Source organism: Hyperolius riggenbachi, chromosome 4, assembly GCF_040937935.1.
Source record: "Hyperolius riggenbachi isolate aHypRig1 chromosome 4, aHypRig1.pri, whole genome shotgun sequence".
NCBI lineage: Eukaryota > Metazoa > Chordata > Amphibia > Anura > Hyperoliidae > Hyperolius > Hyperolius riggenbachi.
In genome coordinates, this window is record NC_090649.1 from 121,868,820 (window position 1) to 121,884,028 (window position 15,209).

General features: G+C 43.3%; 1 protein-coding gene across 1 annotated transcript in view; it reads left to right on the top strand.

Annotated features, from left to right (window-relative positions):
* Positions 1–15,209, top strand: part of TRIP12 (thyroid hormone receptor interactor 12) — a 203,614-nt gene that overhangs the window by 158,031 nt on the left and 30,374 nt on the right. Inside the window, exons 15-23 of the mRNA XM_068280504.1 lie at positions 4,261–4,414; positions 7,980–8,208; positions 10,807–10,925; positions 11,053–11,257; positions 11,650–11,750; positions 12,337–12,511; positions 12,674–12,815; positions 14,350–14,541; positions 14,754–14,905. Of these exons, the coding sequence (XP_068136605.1) occupies positions 4,261–4,414; positions 7,980–8,208; positions 10,807–10,925; positions 11,053–11,257; positions 11,650–11,750; positions 12,337–12,511; positions 12,674–12,815; positions 14,350–14,541; positions 14,754–14,905 (1,469 nt within the window). The remainder of the gene's footprint in view (positions 1–4,260; positions 4,415–7,979; positions 8,209–10,806; positions 10,926–11,052; positions 11,258–11,649; positions 11,751–12,336; positions 12,512–12,673; positions 12,816–14,349; positions 14,542–14,753; positions 14,906–15,209) is intronic.

The window sequence follows — 15,209 nt, forward strand, 5'->3', positions numbered from 1 at the left end:
TCTGACTCTTCAGTTTATGAAACTACTGACTGTGACTCCAAGTATCCCAAAATTGCTCCGACTCCACAACTGTGCACAGCATATCGAATATCTGATGATCAATACAATGGCTCGCAACCCTCGTTCTCCATCAACCACCTAAACCATCAAGATCCTTCCGCTGCTAAATTGCCTTACCTGATGCTTCACCTCACTACTCCCAGTGTAAACACTTTCCTAATGCCTAACCTTAATCTTCTAAATGTACCATCTACAATTAACATCCCCTAATACTTCTGACTATATCTTAATAGCGTTTTCTGATGAGTTCCTGGGTGATGTGATCACTTTGATCGAAATCTGCTTAAAGCATATATGATTAATTCATTTTTAAAATTTTGGACAGATTTTCGGTCTTAAAGCAGATCCGAGATGAAAAACTAACTATAACAAGTAACTTGTGTATATGTTGTTTAAAATTTACTCAGCAAATCTATCTGAAAACAGCTTCAACAGTTTATGAATATTTATTCCTGTGATACAATGAGGGCAGCCATGTTCTGTTTGTCACATTGTCACAGGCTGAGAGCTGGAGATGCTATCAGCTTGCCTGTGTGTAAATGTAGTCTCCTCTCCTCCTCCTCCCTCCTCCGCTTTGCCTCTCCTCCTCCCTCCTCCGCTTTGCCTCTCCTCCCTCCTCCGCTTTGCCTCTGAAATCTCTGGCTAGCAACACCTCCTCCCCCTGCCTAGACTGAGCTCCTATAAGCTCTTGCTACTGTCTGAAAATGCCAGGACACACTGAAAAGCTGTGGGTGAGGCTTGTTTAGTTTATAGGGAATTAGAGTATTAAAACAAAAGTATTTGGCTTGAGGAATGCCCTATAAACTATATGAAAGGAACACAATTATGCAATGAATAAAAGTTTTATTTTGGATCCACATTACGTTTTACATATGCTGAAAAAACTCCCTTTTGCAGGGACTGGGCAGGAGCAGTGGTCAAGCATTCAGCAGTACAGCTCTTATGGGTTTGATTGCTGCTTGATTTCCTCAAAAATTGAGTTCGATTGGCTAGTGAACAGTTTCTAACTTCATGGCAAACGCCAATCAAAGATGATTGATCTGCTTGGCCATAATTCACCTGTGTTTGACCAACTTAACACATGCTCCATGACTAACCAATAACATTAACCAATATTATTCTTCTTTTATTACAAATTGATTTGAAGCAATATATTTCAGTTAACTACCGAACTTCTACTGCATCTCCGAAAATCTTTGTAACTTTGGGAAAAAAGTCTTTGTTTTGAAGCCATTCTGACAATAGCAAAAACTTGCTTTGAAAATTAGTTGCACTACCAGGCCCGTTTTCTAGGGCTGTGCGGCCTCCCTGAGTGCTATTGGGAGGGGGGGGCACTGTAACGGAGGGCGAGCCGCAGCCGCAGGGAGGGTAGCCCGACCTCTCCCTCCCTTCTTCTCCCCGGGCCGTCCTCCGTGCTCCCCCCTCCAGACTGCAGAGTTAGCGCAGGAAAGCGCTCACTGTAAATATTAGTAACTCACCTCCCAGGTTCCAGTTGCCGATTACTCACTCGCCGCCAGTATCATGCATAGAAGCTGATACACACGCTGCTTCCTGTTAAACAGGAAGCAGCGTGTGTATCCGCGTCTATGCAGAGCAGGAGACCGGCGGTGAGTGATCGGCGATTGGAACCTGGGAGGTGAGTTACTATTTACAGTGAGCGCTTCCTTGCATTAACTCTGCAGTTTGGTGGGAGGAGCACAGAGGACGGCCCGGGGAGAGGAAGGGAGGGAGAAGTCGGGCTGCCGCTCCCCCCTCCATTATTGCGGGGGGGTACCTACCTACCTTACTAACCTATACTGAGGAGCAGCTACCTATCTAACCTATACTGGGGGACACCTACCTATCTAACTTACACCAGGGGTGCCTGCCTATCGAACCTATACTGGGGGCAACTATACTGGGGGGGACCTATAGCTGGCTACCTATACTGGGGTACCTATTCCTAGCTACCTACATTGGGGGGACCAAACCGAAATGCAACTAGACCTGGCTAACCTATACTGCGGGCACCTATATCTGGCTCCGCGGGGGGTGGGGGCGCAATTTTTACACCCTCGGCCTGGGTGCATTTTAGCCTAGAAACTGCCCTGTGCACTACAGACACCTCTTATTGTACAGTAAAGAGAAAAATTTGGTGTGGGGGAAAATCTTTTTTCCCCTGGGCATGAAGTGATTAAATCCACTTTTGTATACAGGTCAAGGCATAGGAAATTAGCTGCATAAAGTTTGAAATATATGGGTACAGCGCTCTCTCCTGTTGTCGCTTGTTATTCCCCCCCCCCCCCCCCCCCCCAATATGAAAGGACTCACCAGATCAGCTGGCCAGAACGGGCCTGTCAGCGCGATAGCGATATAGGCCACCCCTCAGCCACCTCGGCAACCTCTGCTGGGCAATTGTAATCCGGTTGATGGTCACCTCCAAAAGAAACTCTTCACATAGCGTAAATGTGCAAGGGATAATTCCCTTGCACATTTACGCTATGTGAAGCGTATATCCCTATCGCACTGATGGGCCCATTCTGGCCAGCTGATCCGGTGAGTCCTTTCATATTGGGGGAAGTTGTGTGTGGCATACACTACCTCCTGTGATTAAAGTGCAAGTTGGATAACAATTGACAACAGGAGAGACTGAATCTTTGAGCGCTGCACCCATATATTTTATACTTTATGCGCAGCTTTTCCACAGAAAACAGGGAGCGCTCCACCTGATGAACTGGTGTTTTTATTAACCCATCTATAGTAGTAATCTACTCTACCAATTGATTTATCAATTGTGGTGGTGTTAATGATCTGTGAGCGCTATTATATGAATTTTTACATAGGAAATTAGCTGGACATAAACTCATTTAAAGCGGAACCAAACATTTTTTAAATTCAAAATATTTAGCTACACCACTCTAGCACATACAAAGATAAAAACTCCTTCAAGCCTAAGAGTATTTCAGTGCATGCTTTTCACCCTTCTCTTTTCATAACTAGGGCTATACAGGTGGCAGCCATTACTTCTGAGCTTAGTAGGAGGTTTTAGATCATGGGTGCGTTTGTCACAAGCTACCCTCCCACACAGGGATGTCATCTGTGAAATCTCACACAAGCTGAGATCACCTCCCCTGTGACCTCATCAGTAGCAGCCTGTGTTTTGTTTATCTTCTCCACCGGTCTCTGATTCTGTCCCGGTAATATGAAAGGAAGGGAGGAGTTCCTCCAATAAATGTAAAATATTTTATATTTGTTATCATGCAGCTGAAAAAAGGCTGCTATTTATTATTATAATTTAGAAAATAGATTTTATTTCTGAAATCTTGCTAGCTATGTATGTTTATGGCCGTGGTAATCCCAGCCCTGCTGAAATGTTTTGGGATCAAACCCAAGTGGTTTAATTGTCAGATTTAGTCCTTGTACACACCATCGAATATTCACTCCCAATCAACAACCAGCCACAGACAGCCCTCCACGAATTGGGCAGGACGTGGCTTGTGTGCATCACTCCTCTGCCAATAGCCATGTGGTGCGAACCATTAATTGCCATTTAGAATCTGTTTCATAAATAGGCCAGCATTTGTATTGCACCCCGCCCCAACACCTTAATCTCTAGTTATCTGGCTTGCAGTCACTGCCATGTATCCCCTTTCCTTATTTATCTCTGCTTCAAACACAATAGGGGAATATGATAGCTGAGTGAGTTGTGCGCCCCCTCCTATCCTGCGCCCTGAGGCTGGAGCCTCTCTCACCTCGGCCCGGCCCTGACTATGCTTCTACATGTTCCCATGCTACGACCAGACATGGAACACAGATCCCATTTTCTGTGACATTTACGGAGGTGTCCTAGTGATATTATGAATGAGTTTGTAGTTGGCAAAGGATTTTCCCACCGACGTGTGCAATGAGGTACTTCTGAAAAAATATGAAGTTTGAATATTTACAAATACACAGTAAACCTATCCCTAACTGTATGCTAAACGGCTTTCTCTATTTCACTAGAAATATTATTCTGAAGGTTAAAATCTTGTTATAATTTGATAGGAGTGTGTATTTTTTTCCACACACAAATATCATGCAGGTTTCTCAGTATATTTCGCTTTGCTATGGAGTGCTTTATGACCACCCAGAGGAGACAAAATTGAGCCTAACTTTGTGCGTGATGAAGTTTTGTGTTTTCTATTCAAGGATTATCTCTCTGTTTTATATCTGTGTTCTCAGGCAGCCCATCAGGTTGGTGAGGATGAGATAAGTTTGTCTACACTGGGGCGTGTTTATACTATTGATTTTAATTCTATGCAGCAAATCAACGAGGATACCGGAACTGCACGCGCCATTCAGAGAAAACCTAACCCTTTAGCCAATGCTAACACTAGTAAGTATCTGGGTCAGTCTTTTTATTCTGTCACTCGCTAATATGATGATTCCTTGCTATTCTGATCCTTTTCCCTAAGTAACTTGTCAGGTAAATGATTGAGCGCATGTGAAAAGTGAACCCTGTGTTTGTTTTTAAAACGGTATTGTCACCATAAAAATCAAATTTCAACAGCAAGTGGTCTGAGTGTATTAAGTGATAAAGATGCTAATCCTGCATTCAAAACTTTTTTCTGCTGTTATGGTTTGGAGTTATTACATACTATAGTGCCCTAGTGCCAAAAAGTTGAATGCTGGGAGTTCTTTTGAATGCTGGGAGTTCTTTTTATCTATAATATATTCCTCCTCTTCCATTTATTTCCCTGCCTAGCTGATCACTTGTGTTTACAAGCAAGGCTGAGGTGACTCAGTGATTGGATGTGCAAATAAAAAAAAAAAAACTCTGGGAGGAGGGCAGCTAATAAATACACAATGAGCAAGAGGAGGGAAGGGGGAAAACAAGAGTTAGGGAGGATATGATGTCAGCATTAGCTTGGTAAGATGGCCACTGCCTAGAAAGGGATTTTCTGCTTTTTCTTTGTAAAATTCACAGGAATAATTACGTGGATAGCACAATACATCTGTTATGTAAGTAGAAGTAATATTTATCTACTTATATATGTGTTTTTTTATTTCTAGGTTAGCATGGGTGTCGCTTGTTCTTTAAAGGGAACCTGAAGTGAGAGGAATATGGAGGATGACATTTTTAATTTTAAGCAATGCGTGGCAGTCCTGCTGATCCTCTGCCTCTAAGCTGTACACCCTGAACAAGCATGCTGACACATTTATAATGCGCTTTTCTCAGATGTTTCTGACAAAAATTTAACAAGATTAGCCACATGCTTGTTTCAGGTGTGATTCAGACACTGCTGCAGCCAATCAGATCAGCAGGACTGCCAGAAAACTGGCATTGTTTAAAAAGGAATAAATATGGTAGCCTCCATATACCTCTTGCTTCAAGTTCCCTTTAAGCTTGAAACTGCTGTATAGATGCTATTTGGCTATACTGTATTTCTTTCCCTGAACCTTTTTAGTATTTTTTGGGTTTATTTTGTTTTTGTTTTTTTCATTCAAAGCATTGCAGTTTTAATATTTTGATTATAAATCTTTCAGACAACTACTTAAAAATACATCTCCCTGGTGATTTTAGGTTAAGGGAACACACAGGCTGATCAGACCAAATGACTGGATTTTTTAGGAGTCAAAAATTGATTACTGATGCAGACCATTCAGAATTGACTAAGGGCAATGATCGAATACACCAGTAAACTGGTTGATCCATTCATACATGCAGCGTGACATTCACTGGCGAAAGGGACAGAAACTGCTAAATCATTCTGTCACAGCCTTCTGCTAATCACACAATTTATACAGATGTGCTAAAATGTTGTTCTGAGCAGCTAATTACTCATGCAGCAAGAACAAGATATCTGGCCAGTCTGTATGCCAAACAGTATTGTTGCCATAGTTGCAAAAAGTGCACCTTGAGCTTGCTGGCTACAAATTGAAATGGTAAGATACCGGTAATTCTATCAATAAATCAGAAAGTGTGTGGGGTTTCTCTTTAAAAAAAATCCTCAACCACACTATACTACCCCCCACTCTACTTACCCAGGGCTTCCTCCAGCCCCTGGCAGCCGCTATGTCCCACGCCGCATTCGCTCGCAGCTGCTGGCCCAGGGTCCCCGCAGAGGAAGACCTCCAGGTTGTCCTTTACTGCTCCTGTGCGAGCACCGCTGCCAATCCCCTCCACGTGATCCGGATTGTACTGCGTAGGCGCATAACTACTGCGCCTGCACAGTACACTCCGGACCACGTGGAGGTGGTTGACAGCAGCGCTCACACGGGCGCAGTAGCCTCTGCACCAGTGTGGACCCCGGACTGGCAGCTGCGAGTGGCTGTGTGGCGTGGGACATAGCTTCTGCCAGGGGCTGGAGGAAGCCCAGGGTAAATAGCAGGGGGTCGTACGGTTTGATTGAAGATTCCTTTAAAGCCAAGTGTTAGGTAAAACTACTCGGGCAGTGCTAACACCCCCACCATTCTAGAAATGGTAGTGCTACCTTACCATACCAATTGTCTCCTTCCTTAAAGGGCCTCTGTGGCCCTTTTTCAAAATGCAATTTAAATGAAGAGATAGGTTCCTTTCAAAAGTACTAATCTTTTTTTCTCCTGTCTCATGTAGAAACAGCTGTGCTATCTCTCCTGCTCCTTTCTAATTATTCGTCTAGTTAGACAAATATTGTGCTGCGGGAAGAGGCACAGTCTAGCCGCTGTTTCTCCCTTCCCCCTCCCCCTGCTGCACATCATCTGATGAGTCGTCCCTGAATTTTCTGCAAGCTTCAGACAGCAGGGGGTAGGGTGATCTACCTTTTGTGGCTTGAGCTCAGCTTATCTCTCCTGCACAGCAGTACAGGGAGACTGTGTACTGACCTGGAAGCACTTTAAATTGCAGCCATCTTGCCCAAAGGTTTAAAAATAATAATTTATGAAGTTATTTATTGGAAGCGGGGAGCGGCAAAATTAGGAGAAATGGGGGAATAATGGGGAAAACAGTAATATATTTTAATGTGCTGTAAATTCACCACAGATCTTCTTTAAAAAAGTACCTAAAGCAAAAAAATGACAGAGCCTGTTGTGAGAGGCTCTGTCAGAATGAAGGAGGGGAGGGAGGGTTAAATACTCACCTGTTCTGATTTTCTTTCACAAGGTAAGCTCTGCCCCCTCGAACAGCCCTGTCAATTTTATTTTTAAATTCGCTGCCGAGGCTCTGGCCACACCCACCTGCATTGCCGCAGCCTGCCCCAGCTCAGCAGCTGCTGCCTGATTGGAGGCTGCCAAGCTTGGGGAGGGCCGCAGCCACACAGGAAAGGGTTTCGGAAGAGCTTTGTCAGACTTTGTAAGCATGGCTGCTTGCTTGCACTGCTGAGGAGGGGGGCTGAGCCTCACCTGCATCTCGAAGATGACCGATACGTATTTAAACACACCCCAACCGACCTTGTGAACCTTAGGCACTCTTTCAGCAGTAACAAGACCTCATCACCTCTACTCTCATACCTTTCTGTAGCAACATGTTACTTCCTTAAAGTGTTTGTTTTAATCTGCAGTTTTAACTTTGCTTTGTGTTCTGTACTTTGCAGTCATTGGTTTTTCAGTTAACCAATCCAACAAAACATTATTTTATTTTATTCAGCCGTTAATTATTTTTAGTGAAGTGTATCACCCACTGACTGCTTACATTTCTCAGACTCCAGCAAGGGGTCTCTCAGCCCGCTATTAAGAGTTGTATTCTAGCCAAAGCATAGACATTTTGTTCAATCGCCATTGTGGAACTATCGAGATGACAGCTTGGATCCCCCCAAGAAATGGAGGGGCCTTAATTGCTTTGTTAAACAGCTTTGTGAATTTTCTGTAGTCATTCCTGTATACTGTAATTATACAGTGCATGTATCTAGTTTTTGAGTTTTATGTTTAGATAACATGTATGGCTATTGGAATTGTCTGAACTGACAGATTGACTTTGCTTCTAGGTGGACATTCTGAGCTAAAAAGAGATGACGCCAGAGCGCAGCTGATGAAAGAGGACCCTGAGCTGGCCAAGTCTTTTATTAAGACTCTGTTTGGAGTGCTTTATGAAGTGTACAGCTCCTCTGCGGGGCCTGCCGTCAGACACAAGTGCCTTAGAGCAATCCTTAGGATCATTTATTTTGCTGATGCTGAGCTTCTAAAAGATGTTTTAAAGAACCATGCTGTGTCCAGGTAGGGAGTGTTTGCACCTGGGGGTCCTCCATCTCCGCAAGCCATAAACCAATGAGTGCATCATTTGCTGCTGATATTATTTTGTTGGATAGACAATACAATTTATTAACTGTGCAAATCAGTGGCAGTTATTACTTTAACGATGTTCTGCGATCTGACATATTCAACGAATAACCCTTAATTGCTGACCTCTACCTTTGCATAGGCTAGCTTGTGATTTGGTTAATAGCGGTGACATAGGAACACACATTTAGGCAGGGGCCACACTTTCAAGAATCGCCTATGTTGTGCTGCATGTGGTAAAAAGCGCACCATCACGATTGCCATTGAAGGTAATGGCCTGCTTGGGGCGCTGAATTTTTTTTTTTTTTTGTTAGTGGTTATTCCATTGCTGGATTTTTTTCCCCCACGCTTTTAAAATCATACAACCATGTGCTTTTTTTTGCCACACAAATTGCTTGTTTCCAATCACATATTTCACCGCAATATGTAAAAATTGTGCACTGAAAAATGCAATCGCAGAGTGCTAGAAAACCTGAAATCTAGCCAGTGTGACCCCTGCCTACAGGTAGTTGTTTTTCCCGGCAACTGTGATGTATACTCCAGAGCCAGGTGCAGGACAATTAAGTGGAAGTGGCACACATGCACTATGTGCTGGATGAGATCAGAGAGCCTCTATATTATTTTATTAAATATTATTCCTAACATTTTGATTAATAAAGCGCCAACATATTCCTTAATACAACATAAATAACAGGCATCATATCCCACCGAACTGCTGGCTTCTCAGACCCATTCAGTTACGTAATCATAGGTCTGAAACTCCTTAGTAGTATAGATGCCATGCACATAATTCCAACTTACATGCTGATTTTATGCAGATTGCGAGTTTGGGCCAATCAGATACACTTCCTGCTGATTTTCATTGGTTCTTTTCCAGGCTGCATTTACAGTTTGCATTAAACTTACAAGCACGTTAGATCAATTTTCAGTCTATTTAATAAACCTTGATGCGGAAAGTTCATGCTTTGGGAGATTGAGTGAACATTAGTGCAGGGGAGGCCACTAGAGGGACCAGCATGAAAGCAATGCTCCATATCTAACTTGACTTCAGTGAGCAGAACAAAGCTTGTAAGGTCTGCAGTGGGGAGGTTTGCTGAGATCTGATGTAATATCTAGTGGTGCTGTGTGGACAGCAGGGCTGTGGAGTCGGTACAAAAATAATCAGACTCCTCAGTTTATTGAAACCACCGACTCCAGGTACCCAAAAATGCTTTGATTCCAACTCCACAGCCCTGGTGGATAGTTAAATGATTGATATCAAGTAGATATCACTTGTTTACCACATCTGCTTTGTGTGTGCCCAGCTTAAAGCACACCCAAAGTGAGAGATATAGAGGCTGCCAAATGTATTTCTCTTTAAACAATGCACGTTGCCTGGCTGTCCTGCTCATCCTTTGCCTCTAATACTTTTAGCCAAAGACCCTGAACAAGCATGCAGATCAGTGCTCTGCCTGAAGTCTGACCAGATTAGCTGCATGCTGGTTTCAGGTGTGTGATTCTGACACTGCTGCAGACACAGAGATCAACAGGGCAGCCAGGCAATATGCATTGTTTATAAGGATATAAATATCCCTCACGCTTCAGATGTCTTTGAAGTTTCCAGCCGCATCTACACGAGTAGATGCGGCCGCGATGCTCCTCATCAATCGAGCCGCTGATGCGGCTCGATTGATAAGATCCGACAGGACGGATCTCCGCACCGCCGATTCCCTGCTCGCTCCCCGCGAGGGGACAATGGCAGGGAATCGTGCGGGAGATAAGCGGGGACGAGCGGGCAATCGAATGCGGCGCGGCGAGCGGGGACGCGGCGGGCACGCGGAAGAGGCGATCCGGCGGCTAATTGAGCCGCCGGATCGCTGCAGTATGGCAAGGTGTAGATGGGGCTTTCGATTTGCAGGCTGTAGTCAGTGAGATCCCAGATGATATCCTAGTGCTAATAACGTGACTGGTCCCTTCAACACACACACATTAGCTAAGCTGCAGGTCTTAAACCTACGAAGATAGTATTTGTATGTGCACGGTATTGGTTGTGTTTTTGAAGAGGAAGCTTTTTGGTAGGGAATGGGATAATTGACTTTGGGCTTGTACATCTTTTTAGATAGGTCATTTGAAATGATCATTCTAGATTATTTTGAGCGATTATCTTAAGTGTGTACAGGTATCCCTGATGTCCACAGACTAGTTGTTGGTCATGATGGAAAACCTTGCCTAACCACAGAAATGACTGCTCTGCCCAGAACTGAGCAGCATCTTTCTATGGGAATCTGTCACCTAAAAATATCACAAATGATCCTTTGAGTGATGAAAGTATCTACATAGCCTTTGGCTTATTTCCTGTTCGCTTCCAGTAGAATATAAGATTGTTAAGAATGGCCTCAGTTGTCTGATTAGGCCCTTGCCGAAGACACACTGTCTCCAAGATTTCTCTATTTTTTAAAGTCAGTCGGAACGATTTTAATACAGCGTTGTGCATGTAATGGTTATATTTACTGTATGTGTGATACGTTCTAAGATTATAACTTCTTCCTTCCACAGTCACATTGCCTCTATGCTGTCAAGTCAAGACCTCAAAATTGTGGTGGGAGCTCTTCAGATGGCTGAGATATTAATGCAGAAATTGCCAGACATATTTAGTGTGTACTTCAGGAGAGAAGGTAGTGCAGAATTTATTTTTATATTGGAATTGTGGATTATGCATGGTTTTTATAAAGCCAATGGCTTTATTTGTCCTGCGGGTATTTGTGTCTTGTGTCCATGCTTAGCAATGTGTGTGTTTTCCAGGTGTGATGCACCAAGTCAAGAACTTGGCTGAGTCTGAGACGCTGCTAACAAGCCCACCAAAGGTCTGCACCAATGGCTCCGGTTCTCTAGCAGGTGCTGCTACCATCAACACTGGAATTGGCACTGCAGCCGGGAATGCAGCTGCCGACCTTGGATCACCCAGCCTCCAACACAGAGACGACTCTCTAGACCTCAGCCCACAAGGGTGAGATGAGCTTTTATGCAAGTAACTGCAGTCAGTAAAAATCGCTACAAGGGGCCAAGATGCAACAGGCTTATGCTAGGTACACACAATACAATTTTCTTGCAGATTTACCTGCCAGATCGATATTTTTTTTCCCCAACATGTCCAATCTGAATTTCGATTTTTCCATTCACTTCTACGGAAATCGATCGGAAAATCAATCAAAATTCAGATCAGACATGTTGGAAAAAATTGATCTGGCCGGTAAATCTGCCAGAAAATTGTATCATGTGTATCTAGCATTAGGATCTATAAATGCATAGGTCTAGAGAAAGATACTTGTGTTTTATGCAGTGTTTTTTTTTTTTTTTATTAGTTATGTATAAAAATAAAATTCATGCTTCATGCCGTAGGCGTCTTAGCGATGTCTTGAAGAGGAAGAGACTCCCTAAACGTGGGCCAAGGAGGCCAAAGTACTCCCCTCCTCGGGATGAAGATAAAGCGGACAATCAAGGTAAGAATGTACCTAATTTTTTTTCCTTTTCTTTTACTTCTGAAAAAACAAATGGATGTGTTCATTAAAGGGCAACTGAAGTGAGTTATATGGAATATCCTTTTAAGTAATACCAGTTGCATGGCTATCCTGCTCATCCTTTGCCTCTAATACTTTTAGCCAAAGACCCTGAACAAGCATGCTAGATCCACAGGGATGATAGGCAACTGGTAGCCTTTAAAAGGGAATAAATATGGCAGCCTTCCATATACCGTGTACTTTAGTTGTCCTTAGACCTTGTAATGGGTCACCACCCTGTAATACTGTACAATTTCTGGATCACCCAGGTGATTGTGTGCTGGATATAAGTGCTCCTGTACACTCGCTCCAGTAGCAGCAATAGATGACATGATATGAACTACCACTTCAGAGCAATCATTGTGTCCCTAAAGTCAGGATAACCGTACACTCATTCAGTAAATTGTAAACCACTTTCAGAGAGAATTGTCTGCATTGCAGTGGTATGATGCATCACAAACATTGTTCATTTTCCCCACTTAAATCCGTTGTATTGATTTTTTGTAAATTGTAATACCTTTCTTTTCAGCAAAAAGCCCACCAGCCACACAGTCTCCGAAATCCTCCTTTTTGGCCAGCTTAAATCCTAAAACCTGGGGCAGGTTAAGCACACAGTCAAATAGCAACAATATCGAGCCAGCAAGGACAGCTGGTGTGAGTGGGTTGGCAAGAACAGCTTCCAAAGACACCATCTCCAATAACAGGTACAATAGATTTCTTCCTGTATGTCTTTGTTTAATCCCAGAGCTTGTAGACCTTTAGCAGGAGATTGCTATTTTCAGTAGCCAGGTATGTTGTCTAGACAGTTTGTTCCTTTTTGATGTCATAACACTTTGTTCAGAACTCTGTGCCTAATATCCCCTCAGAGAGCGGATTCGTGGATGGATAAAGGAGCAAGCACACAAGTTTGTGGAGAGATACTTCAGTTCTGAGAACATGGATGGCAGCAACCCTGCACTTAATGTACTACAGAGACTCTGCAATGCTACAGAACAGCTTAATCTTCAGGTGACTAAACGTTTCATTGCAGCAGAACGTGAAAGCTATGAATCTTTTCAAGATGTTGTAATCAGACTGGTTTAGGATTGTTAGGCTTACTTGAAAGCCCGGTCTGTAATATGGATAGGCTGTGCATTGATCTACACAGTTACTGTGAAAGTATTTAGTATGTCCAGTCAGTTTGCTCTGCCTTGCTGCATGACAGACTTTATTTCCAGCTTTCATTAGATCAGTTGTGTTTTGTTTTTTTTCTTTTGTAATTTTAGCATAAAGGTTCTACATTCAAAGTTGTTGACCTTTGTTAATATGCCATTTTCTGGCCAAACAGAAGAAAGGAGCCAGACAGCCAGACGCTGAATGTAAATTACCTGCTCAGATTAGGCTGCATGCTTTATATCCTGTGTTCTTTATATCCTGTGTTAACTATTTTGTGTGTGTTTATGCATTTTGTATTTGTGAGTTCTTTATGCAATGTGTTTATACATTGTGTTTGTGTGTCCACCCTAGGTTTAGATACTAGGGGTTTATTCATTTTGAATTTTTGCATCCTAGCATTCCAATATCAAGGCACAAATACCATTTTAGGCTTTTCACGGTCTTAACAAATAGCTGCTTAAGGCCCGGTTCACATCTGCCTTTTGAGCCAAACTGATCCGGTGAGCGGATCCGGTCTCCACTTTACCGGATCCGGATGGCTCGTCCGTGGCCCTGTTCACATCAGTGAAAACGGTTCTGATCAATGATTGATCGGATCAGTTTTCACTCGGCAATACATACCTTATCTTCATAGGCAGCCGGCGGTAGAAGCTTCCTGTTCTTCCACTGTGACTCACAGCGGGTCATGTGACTAGTCACATGACGCAGAAGACGGAAGCTTCTACCGCCGGTTGCCTATGAAGATAAGGTATGTATAAAGCCTCACTAGCCCACCCGCCCGGCTGCTGCACCCTCCCCTCACCCTCCTGTCGCTAGATTTGTGTCGGCCCATGCCCCCATCCGCCGTGGAACGGTCAGTTTCTTCACTAGTGTGAAGACACGTTCCGTTTCCCATTGCCCCCAATGTGGCAGTATATATATTTTTTATTTATTTTTTTTGTCCGGATCCGTTCCACTAGTCAGAACGGTCTGGAAAATTAGGGCCTGCGGCATTTTTCAGATCTGGGGACCAGAACGTATCCGTACCAATGGACGCATGTGAACGGTCCAATAGGTTAACATTGGATCCATTCACATCCTTTCCGTTAGTACAGTATACGTTCCGCTTACGTTCTGGAAAAAACGCTAATGTGAACCGGGCCTAACTTGTCATGTGGGAAATTTGTCATTTTACTTACTGTAGGTTACATTTTATTGTAGAACGAAGTCATAATTTGTGTTTTCAAGTGTCCTTCCTACTTTACTTTCTGTGCTGTCAGACTACTCCAGTTTAATTCCCACCCCACTTGTTACACATGCTTACTGTGTTTTGTTTTCTTTGCTATTTTTCAAAATTTCACAGTTTTCATAGCTTTTGCTAATTTTTTTTACTCTTTTTCCCCTGCAGGTGGATGGTGGAGTTGAGTGCCTTGTAGAAATCCGTAGCATAGTCTCAGAGTCCGACGTTTCCTCATTTGAAATCCAGCACAGCGGGTTTGTGAAGCAGTTACTCTTGTACTTGACTTCCAAAAGTGAGAAGGACATTGTAAGCCGGGACATCCGACTGAAGAGATTCCTAAATGTTTTCTTTGGTTCCCCGGTATGTAACAAACTGACCACCTCAATGTTGTTTAGTTGCCTATTTTAAATAGCGCAAAACAGTCCCCTTGTCTAAGCTGAAGAAGCATAAAGAGGGATCTTGTCTTTCAAAATGTACTAAATAATACTAAGCAGTGAGAAATGGGGGTGACTTGTGGAAGCACAGCATGACAGAAAGCTGATTTGTGTTCATAAAACTATTTTTTTCCCCAGCTTCCTGGAGAGGAGTCACCTGGAAGAATTGATCCAACAGAAAGTGGCCATTTGCTGTCACTAGTGCACAAGATGAACAACTGCCTTAGTCAGATGGAGCAGTTCCCTGTTAAAGTGCATGATTTTCCAAGTGGAAATGGGACAGGGAGCAGGTATGTGTCGGGTATCCCAGAAATCCAGAGAAACTCAAGGCCAGTCAACGTACTTTATGGTAACACGAGGACATAAATTCGTGCTGAATGGTTTGGTTTTAAAGGTGCAATGTCTGTTAACCCTTCCCTCTCTGTATTACTTGAGGCTGTTTTACTATTGGAATCATGCTGCAATCACAATTTTGCAATTACCCACTGAACACGCGATTCAATGTACATTTGTGATTGGGGGGGGGGGGGGGAGAATCCATATGATTTGCATAACTGAAATGATCCACAAAGCGCGGTGAATTTCAGTCAGTGG